The sequence below is a fragment of the Labeo rohita genome, unplaced genomic scaffold (genome assembly GCF_022985175.1).
Source record: "Labeo rohita strain BAU-BD-2019 unplaced genomic scaffold, IGBB_LRoh.1.0 scaffold_338, whole genome shotgun sequence".
In the NCBI taxonomy this organism is placed as follows: Eukaryota; Metazoa; Chordata; class Actinopteri; order Cypriniformes; family Cyprinidae; genus Labeo; species Labeo rohita.
The window spans coordinates 61,163-72,042 of NW_026129256.1; the positions used below are offsets into that span (position 1 = coordinate 61,163).

The 10,880-nt window shown below is 32.4% G+C and overlaps 1 protein-coding gene across 1 annotated transcript; it reads left to right on the plus strand.

Moving 5' to 3' along the window:
• Positions 1 to 6: 6 nt before the first annotated feature.
• LOC127160363 (ribonuclease inhibitor) lies at positions 7 to 10,172 on the plus strand. The gene is made up of 4 exons (XM_051103012.1): positions 7 to 104; positions 7,638 to 7,811; positions 8,510 to 8,683; positions 9,954 to 10,172. Exons 1-4 carry the CDS (start codon positions 19 to 21, stop codon positions 10,126 to 10,128), a joined length of 609 nt encoding a protein of 202 aa, XP_050958969.1. The 5' UTR covers positions 7 to 18; the 3' UTR covers positions 10,129 to 10,172.
• The last annotated feature ends 708 nt before the right edge of the window (positions 10,173 to 10,880 follow it).

Here is a 10,880-nt window from a genome sequence, read left to right on the forward strand (position 1 = left end):
AGTCTGAAAGAGCTGAACATGAACAATAATAATCTGCAGGATTCAGGAGTGAAGCTACTTTGCCAAGGACTGGAAAAACTGAAGTGTCGTTTGGAGATACTGAGGTAAGTTGTGTGACAACAGACAAAATTAAGCTAAACAAAATCATAAGGTGAAAATTAGACTTAGATTATGAGCATGTCTGTATGTTGTGCTTTTATATTTATGCCTGCCATAGTGTTTTTTTTTTCTGATTTTGTCTGTCATTGACACTGTCCTAAGCCGACACATTGTACTATAACGTTGTATTTGGTTATGTTCAAGTTAGGGATAACTTGACATACATTTGATGGTTCATTTGTGTTTGTGATGAAGCATATCTGTTTGTGTATATAATTGGATATCAAAAGCTAAGACAAGATCTTTTCATACTATTATTATTTTTAAGTTTTTGCATTACATTTACTGATAAAATATACTGTATGGAAGTTCAGGGTTTTCGTCTTGAAGTCTGGACCATTTTTATATTTTGCTTAAAATAAGTATCTTCTAAAACTAACAAACAACATGCATAATGAAAATGCTCTCTCATGATGAACAGAAAAATGTTAACTAGTGGAGTCAAGACATATTTGTTATATATCACTTTATACGATACAGATCATTTCATTTCATTTTCATTTTTATTTCGAACAAAACATAATTTAAAACAAACAAATACACATATATCTGTGTTGCCGTGCCAACAAAAAACATCCCAAAAACTTCATACATTACAGAAAAATGTTCGAAAAGGAGTGGGATGAAGCTAAAGCTTATTTTTCCCACCCCCTATACAATTCCAATTATATCTATCTATCTATCTTCAAACCTTATCTATCTATCTATCTTCAAATCTTATCTATCTATCTATCTTCAAACTTTTATCTATCTATCTATCTATCTATCTATCTATCTATCTATCTATCTTCAAACCTTATCTATCTATCTATCTATCTATCTATCTATCTATCTATCTATCTATCTTCAAACCTTATCTATCTATCTATCTATCTTCAAACCTTATCTATCTATCTATCTATCTATCTATCTTCAAACCTTATCTATCTATCTATCTATCTATCTATCTATCTATCTATCTATCTATCTATCTTCAAACCTTTATCTATCTATCTATCTATCTATCTATCTATCTATCTTCAAACCTTATCTATCTATCTATCTATCTATCTATCTATCTATCTTCAAACCTTATCTATCTATCTATCTATCTATCTATCTATCTATCTATCTATCTTCAAACCTTATCTATCTATCTATCTATCTATCTATCTATCTTCAAACCTTATCTATCTATCTATCTATCTATCTATCTATCTATCTATCTATCTATCTATCTATCTTCAAACCTTATCTATCTATCTATCTATCTATCTATCTATCTATCTATCTATCTATCTATCTATCTTCAAACCTTATCTATCTATCTATCTATCTATCTATCTATCTATCTATCTATCTATCTATCTATCTTCAAACCTTATCTATCTATCTATCTATCTATCTATCTATCTATCTATCTGTCTATCTATCTTTCTATCTATCTATCTATCTATCTATCTATCTATCTATCTATCTATCTATCTATCTTCAAACCTTATCTATCTATCTATCTATCTATCTTCAAACCTTTATCTATCTATCTATCTATCTATCTATCTATCTATCTATCTGTCTATCTATCTATCTATCTATCTATCTATCTTCAAACTTTTATCTATCTATCTATCTTCAAACCTTATCTATCTATCTATCTATCTATCTATCTAACTATATATCTATCTATCTATCTATCTATCTATCTATCTATCTAACTATCTGTCTGTCTATCTATCTATCTATCTATCTATCTATCTTCAAACCTTATCTATCTATCTATCTATCTATCTATCTTCAAACCTTATCTATCTATCTATCTTCAAATCTTATCTATCTATCTTCAAACTTTTATCTATTCTATCTATCATTTAACCATTACTATCTATCTATTTATCTAGAATCATGCTATCAACTTTGCTAATCATGTTAGAAACATGCTAGCAACTTGCTAATCATGCTAGAAACATGCTAGCGACTTTGCTAATCATGTTAGAAACATGCTAACGACTTTGCTAATCATGCTAGAAACATGCTAGCGACTTGCTAATCATGCTAGAAACATGCTAGCGACTTTGCTAATCATGGTAGAAACATGCTAGCGACTTGCTAATCATGCTAGAAACATGCTAATCATGCTAGAAACATGTTAGCAACTTGCTAATCATGTTAGAAACATGCTAGCGACTTTGCTAATCATGCTAGAAACATGCTAATCATGCTAGAAACATGCTAGCAACTTGCTAATCATGTTAGAAACATGCTAGCGACTTGCTAATCATGTTAGAAACATGCTAGCGACTTTGCTAATCATGCTAGAAATGTGCTAATCATGCTAGCAACTTTGCTAATCATGCTAGAATCATGCTAGCGACTTGCTAATCATGTTAGAAACATGCTAGCGACTTTGCTAGTCATGCTAGAAACATGCTAGCGACTTGCTAATCATGCTAGAAACATGCTAATCATGCTAACAACTTTGCTAATCATGCTAGAAACATGCTAGTCATGCTAGAAACATGCTAGCAACTTCCTAATCATGCTAGAAACATGCTAGTGACTTTGCTAGTCATGCTAGAAACATGCTAGCGACTTGCTAATCATGCTAGAAACATGCTAGCAACTTGCTAATCATGCTAGAAATATGCTAGCAACTTTGTTAATCATGCTAGAAACAGGCTAACAGCTTGCTAATCATGCCAGAAACATACTAGCAACTTTGTTAATCATGCTAGAAATATGGTAGCAACTTGCTAATCATGTTAGAAACATGCTAGCAACTTTTTAATCATGCTAGAAATATGCTAGCAACCTTGCTAATCATGTTAGAAACACGCTAGCAACTTGCTAATCATGCTAGAAACACGCTAGCAACCTTGCTAATCATGCTATAAACACGCTAGCAACTTGCTAATCATGCTAGAAACATGCTAGCAACTTTGCTAATCATGCTAGAAACATGTTAATAACTTGCTAATCATACTAGAAACACTTGTTATCTATCTATCTATTTATCTATCTATCTATCTATTTATCTATCTAGCTTTCTGACAGACTGAATTCAAATTTTAAACTTTTTAAAACTTCATAAACTTCTTAAACTTCTTAAACTTTTCAAACTTTTTAAACTTTTTAAACTTTTCAAACTTCTTAAACGGTTTACAATTTTCAAACTTTTTAAAACTTTCTGGTCCGGCTTTCTCAAGCCAACTTAAAGTTTGTCTTGACGAACTTTTTTATCTAGTTCTGATTGCTCTCTTTTGTAATATACATATCGATTGTAAATTGCTTTTGTAAGTATTTCCCCAGATCTCTACACAAGAACTAATATAAATGTATTATACAAAATATGCATTGATCTATTGTCCAAAATATATCTTGCTTTATTCAAAACAGCTATAGTCTTAGCCAGTTTTGCTTTAACAAACTTTATTTGAGGTTTCCAACATAACTTATAATCTAAAATTTCTAATTATTTTCATATACTCTTTCTATATTTTTATTATCAATTTTCAATTTAATTTGAGGATTTGTTTTATATCTTCCAAATAACATAATCTTAGTTTTAATTTATTTATTTATTTAAAACCAATGTTTTAAAATTGTCATCACCTTCAAAAGCTGTTGTAAATTATCACCAGAAAGAAAAAAATATTTGTATCATCTGCAAATAAAATAAAAGTTATGTTCATATATACAGATTTATGTTCACCAATTTCTACAAACTGTTTCCTGTTTGTCAGATAACTACTCACCCAGTCCAAACCCACACCTCTAATACCATATCTCTCTAGTTTTTGTAATAAAATATTGTGATTTATGGTATCAAAAGCTTTCTTTAAATCTATGAAAATTCCTACTACATGTTTCTTTTTATCTATACCATTTGTAATTTCCTCAATTAATTCCATTAGTGCTAAAGTTGTTGATCTATTTGTCCGAAATCCATATTGACTATCAACTAGAAGATTATGTGTTTCAATAAAATTATCAAGTCTTTCTATAAAAAGTTTTTCAAGAACTTTGGAGAACTGGGGGAGTATAGAAACAGGTCTATAATTTGTAAAGTAATGTCTATCCCCATTTTTATATAATGGTGTTATTTTTGCAACTTTCATTTTATTTGGAAATTTACCAGATTGAAAAGACAAATGAAAGATGTAAGTTAATGGATCCACAATCTCTTCAATAATTTTTTTTTTATTATAATCATATCAATATTATTCCAGTCAAGAGAGGATTTACTTTTACATTTTCTTACACTATCTATTATCTCCTCTCGATCCACTGCTCTAAGAAAAATAGAGCTTGAATTTCAATCCAAAAAATCATCCACCTCTTCTATTGTTTCTGAGTCATCTATTGTTTTTACCAAATCTGGTCCCACGTTTACAAAGAATTTATTGAATCCATTAACCACATCTTCCCTATTATTTATTATGCTATCATTATCAATATAATACTCTGGGTAACATATATTATTCTCGACTCCATTTCTAATGATATTATTTAATACATTCCATAAACCTTTCATATTATTTTTATTATAATCTAATTTTTTATTATAGTATTCCTTCTTACATATTCTCATAATATTAATTAATTTATTTTAATACTTTTTATATTTATTCTCTGCTTCTGGAGTATGAGTGTTGATGAATTGTCTATAAAGTGTATTTTTCTTCTTACAAGCATTTAATAAACCCTTCGTAATCCATGGACTATTTCTTTGCCTTTTTGTATCAATGTATTGTTTAACAGGACATTTTTTTCATACAATGATGTAAAAATCTTTAAGAATCCATTATATGCTTTATCAACATCATCTTTGTATACTTATTTTTGTTATATTTTAAATGTTTTATTTTATTTTCTAAGGATCTTATTCTTTTATATTTGAACTTAATTTTTTCTTTAAGATTCCTATGCTTACAGTGGTAGACAATAAAAACAGGTAAATGATCACTAATATTACTATATAGTAACCCACTTTCTATGTTATTTTCCATAATATTTGTAAATATATTGTCTATCAATGTAGCACTATGACATGTGATTCTACTTGGTCTGGTGATTGTTGGATATAAACCCATACTATACATTATATTTATGAAATCTTCTGTCCTTTTATGCATTTTTGGATTCAGTAAATCGATGTTAAAATCTCCACATATAAACACAGTCTTTTGTACTGTTTTTGTAAACATTTTTTCTATCCACTCATTAAATATTTCAATATTTGAACCAGGAGTTCTATATATACAACTCACTATAATATTTTTTGTCCTTTCCATACAAATTTCAACAGTAATACATTCCAACAAATCATCAACGACTTCTGTCATGTTCTCCACCACCTTATACTTCATTCTATTGTCCACATATATCATCACTCCTCCTCCACTTCTATTCATTCTGTTTTTATAATTTAATTCATAACCATCAATCACAAAATCCACACCTTTCTCAGTATTAATCCAAGTCTCCGATATTGCTATGATATTGAAATGATTCTTAAATTGTCTCAAATATTCTATAATACTCTGGAAGTTGGCATATAAACTTCTACTATTAAAGTGGATAATTGATATATTACGTTCTGATTGGAAAGTTATATTGAATTGCTCGTCTGTATAATAAGTACAGCTGTTTTTAATATTCATAAATAAATTGTTTACAGGATCGATGTTATTTTCAATATCCTGCATTTTATACTCTGTATATGCAAAAGTATCTAGTCCAGATGTAAACGACTGCTTATCTTCTGGACTTGACATAGTTGTAATTTTTGATTCTGTTTATTTTTATTGACTACTGGGTTTACTGCATTACCTTGCTCTCATTTAACTCATTTATATTTATCCAGCTCTCCTCCAACTGCCTAATGACTAACACTTTGGCTTGTTCTGGCGTTCCATTCAGCTTAATAAATATTTTACAATTTGTAGTCCATGTTGATTGTATTTTCTTCTGTCTTCTGAGGAGTCGGGCCTGTCTGGCAATGTCAGCATTTTTCTTAGTCAAGTGTTCATTCAAATACACATCCGTGCCCTTCAATCGTCTTCCCTGTTTCAACAACTCAGTTTTATGCTTCCTATTAGCAAAGCGAACAATTATGGCTGGTCTATCCATTTTAAGTCTCCGTGGGAGTGAATGACATGCCTCAATGTTACTCCTATCCAACTCAATCCCCTTTGAGTGAAGGAATGCCGTCACCTGTTGCTCCACCGTTGTATCGTCCTGCTCGCTCGTCTCCCCTTCATTCAGCGTCGTCACCGCCCGGGCATATGAACGTGGTTTTATCTCCAAGCCGGTGACTATGATATCATTCATTCTGGTATATTGTTCCAGATCTGCCACACGGTTTTCCAGCAACATAATCCACTTGTCCTTCTCGATGTTTTGTTGCCTCGAGGCTTTCACTTCCTCCACCAGGCTCATTATGGTCTTCTGCTGTTGTCTAACACCAGAAACCTCCTCCGTCAACATTCAAGCCACTTAATGTCATCAACCTCCTCGGCCTGTGTGTGAAGCTTTTTAGGGGGCATAGCGTCTCGTTATCTTAACAGCACAAACCCCGATTCGAATACGGCGCGTTCTCTCAACCAGCAGCTGTTATGTGTAAAAATGCTTTTTCTATGTTAAGGTTTGACTGTAGTAATAATAATGCAAAAACTGAGACTTTACATCAACTTTTCAAACAAAAAATATTTAAAATATGACAAAAAGTAGTATTTGAGAATGTCTGAATAAATATCCAAATCCATAACCTAATAAAAGTAAGCAACTGTGTAAAAACTTTAAGCCTCTCTTAAAGCATCTTTGAGATGTTGCCACAGTTCTTCTGGATTTAGTCTGTCTCAGTTTGTTCTGTTTCTTCATGTCATTCCAGACGAACTGAATGATGATGAGATCAGATCTCTGTGTGGAGCACTGGCTGTTGTCAGACTCCTTGTGCAAATAATCTGACCGGATTATTAAAATTAATGGCAAAATGAATGTTTGGAAATGTAAACTGATATTTCCTACTGACACACTACAGCAAAAGATAGAAATAACTGACCATAAACCATTTTTTAGATTGTGAAAATACTAATGGAAAAAGATTTTTGCACAGAACTATATGGAACAAAAATATATTACATTTATTTTACTGAAAAAAAAAGTTATATTTCAGGTGTTCAGTGTCTTTTGACCATGAAGAGCACAAGTGTACCTCACAAATGAGGAGCATCAGAAGGTTAAAGCTTTAAAGTGACTGTAAGCTGGAGATACTGCAGTGAATTGATGTCTAACAATTTAATTTTTTTTTTTATTTATTTTTTATTTTTTGTTTAAATCAATGATATTTAGATTTAATTTAGTCAGATTTTGCTTTACAGCAAAGCTTTAGTTCATTTGAATAAGGAATAACATATTGTGTTTAGGGATTTACGTTGTTTAGGTAATTTCTAGAATAAATGATTAATCATCTGAATGTGACATTTTCATTCTGGTTCTAGACTTTCAGACTGCAGTATCACTGAAGAAGGTTATAAAGCTCTGGCTTCAGCTCTGAGATCAAACCCTTCACACCTGATAGAGCTGGATCTCACAGGAAATGATCCTGGACAATCAGGAGTGAAGGAGCTCAGTGATTTACTACAGGATCCAAACTGTCAACTCAAGACACTGAGGTGAGAGATGAAGTAATGCCAAATAATTTATATTCAGGTGATATTTATTTATTTATTTATTTATTTTTAGAAATATTTTTTTCAGTGTTGCACTAAAGTAAATTCAAATTTTGAATTTGATGTAGTTTTAGAATCAGATGTTGTTTACATCAAGTTTGCTTAAGAACTGAATTGAATCTTGCTTCATCTTCTCTTCTGCAGGTTTTTGGGTCCTGCTGCAGATGAAGCCTGTCAGTATGTGACTGGAATTGTGGGTAAAAACCCGTTACTCCTGAGAGAACTGAATCTGAGTGGACATGAACTAGGAGACACACGAGTGAATCAGATCGCTGCTCTACTGCAGGATAAACACTGTCAACTTCTTTAGAAATTCTTTAATGTTTGAATCAAGTACTTTGTATTTTCTCTTTTCATGATCATTTTAAAATGAAAATATTACTACAGTCCTGAGATCAAATCCAGTCTGAAAAAAGCTTGACAAAGACAATAATCTGCAAGATTTCTGAAGAAACTCAGACTGGATTAGAAAATACAAAATTTTCAGGTGAATAATGAACTATTGATTGGTTTTAATAAGACAGTTAAAATGAAAGTAATAATTAAACCTCCTGTTGGTGAAAATTTTGTTAATTATATAAACTATTAATTATATAACTTGTATATTATACTATATAATATAATAAAACCCTTTTTTGTAGACTTTCAGACTGCAGTATCACTGAAGAAGGTTATAAAGCTCTGGCTTCAGCTCTGAGATCAAACCCTTCACACCTGATAGAGCTGGATCTCACAGGAAATGATCCTGGACAATCAGGAGTGAAGGAGCTCAATGATTTACTACAGGATCCAAACTGTCAACTCAAGACACTGAGGTGAGACGTGATGAAATAATGCAAAATAAATTATAAGCATGTAAATAAATTATATATTATATTATATTATATTATATTATATTATATTATATTATTTCACTATTTCACTATTTCACTATTTCACTAAGGTACATAATTTGTTGCTTCAAGAATGTTTAAGATGATCAAACTTGAAAGATCAGATGCTGCAGCTGCTGTTGTTTTGATGATAAATGTCAACACAGTTTAGTTGTGTTAAAAGTTATAGGTTAATCAGACATTTTGGGTCACTAGATGTTTTGGTATTCAGCACATTATATAACAGGCCACAAACATGTATTGTGTGTCAGGAGAGGACTGGTGATAATTCAGCACACACAAATATGTCTGAACCTGAACCTGCAGTTTCTCTCATAATGAGCAGAATTACTGTTGCATCAACACAGACATCAGTTAAAGGGGTCATCGGATGCTAACTTCACTTTTATGTGTTGTTTGAACATTAATGTGTGTTGGCAGTGTATGTACAAATCTAACCTATAATGATAAAAATCCATGCAGTGGTTTTTAATTAATCTGTAAAAATAATATCCCCTTTTACAAATCGAGCCGTTCTCAGATGTCTGTCGTTGTGGCGTCACACCAACAGAGGACACACCTTAGACCAGTTGTCCAGTAACTTTCCTTGATTCGATGCCGAAGCAGGGATGTAAGTTAGACAAGAATATCTCAGATTGAGCGATTGAGGTGTTGTGTTGCTGGATGTAATAATGAACATAGTGGTCGTCATTTACTCTCGACATCTGAGCCACTGAAGATGCAGTGGATTGTTTGTTTGTGAAGGGAATGTGCCTCCTTCTCTACATATATCCGTCTATGTAAATCATTCATGATCCAGCTTCACTTACTGCAGAAGTGAGTATAAGCGTTTTTTTTTTTTTTTTTATGAATCTTTGCGATCGCATTTCATTATAACATGGTAGTTAGGAAGTTTAGCGGCTAAACGCGGCTAATGTAAACAAGATTGTCACTCCACAGAGAGAAGAGAGGGGTGGGGTGAGCAGAGCTCATTTGCATTTAAAGGAACAACCCCTTAGAATGAGATGATTTTTGCAGAGTTGATTTTGACAAGGTAAAAGGGTGTTGTTTTACAAAACCATTGAGAATTTTTAATCAAAGTGTATTAGAGACTTTTCATTAAGACCCTAAAGAATCATATCAACTTGTGGCAAATGGGCATCTGATGACCCCTTTAAATAAATTGATTCCTGTATTATCTTCTGTTCTGCAGGTTTTTGGGTCCTGCTGCAGATGAAGCCTGTCAGTATGCGACTGGAATTGTGGGTAAAAACCCGTTACTCCTGAGAGAGCTGAATCTGAGTAAACATGAACTAGGAGACACACGAGTGAATCAGATCGCTGCTCTACTGCAGGATAAACACTGTCAACTCAACACACTGATGTGAGTATCTTACATCATTTCACATGACTAGTAATGTTACAGTAGTATATTTTAATTCTCATTTGAGTCTGACCCCACATTATAAAGCTTTAAGAGCCAGGACATTTTTTAATATAGCTAATTATATTTGTCTGAAAAGAGATTCATATACATCTAGGATGGCTTGAGGTGAGTAAATCATGGGGTCATTTTCATTTTTGGATGAACTACCCCTTTAAGTGCACAGAGGTTAGAGAACATAATGTGAGCACATTAGAAATAGCCAGTATCTTATTAGTGTATTTACCATTGTTTGCTTTTAATACAGCTTCCAGCCTTCTTAGAATAGATTCATACTAACTTTTGAATAGACTAAATGTTGTCTCTAACTTCTGCTGTGACTGCTGAATGAAATCCTGTTTACTGACTACAAACTGAGGAAACACTGACCACCGACGTATGTGTACAGGCATCCATGCGCTCACAGACTGAAAGAAAGGGCACCTATAATGCAAAATCCACTTTTCTGTGATGTTTGGACATAAATATGTGTTGACGGTGTGAGCACAACCACCCTACAATGATAAAAATCCACCCACTTCTTATTTTTTAATTACCATTAAAACAAATCAGTCGCATTAATCCTGCCATTTTGATTCTCTGAGCAGTGTGATGTCACATTGTTTAGGCTCCGCCCATGGCCGATGACTGACACTCCTGCATTACCGTAGTTTCCGCTCTCAGTGAGTTGTTTGGTTGTATTATAGATATGTATAG

What these genes read in the sequence shown, in the direction of transcription:
- LOC127160363 (XM_051103012.1), top strand. Translation starts at nt 19, where the DNA reads ATGAACAATAATAATCTGCAGGATTCAGGAGTGAAGCTACTTTGCCAA. An exon ending in TGTCGTTTGGAGATACTGAG is followed by an intron (nt 105 to 7,637) that starts GTAAGTTGTGTG and finishes TTCTGGTTCTAG; the next exon opens with ACTTTCAGACTGCAGTATCA. An exon ending in TGTCAACTCAAGACACTGAG is followed by an intron (nt 7,812 to 8,509) that starts GTGAGAGATGAA and finishes CCTTTTTTGTAG; the next exon opens with ACTTTCAGACTGCAGTATCA.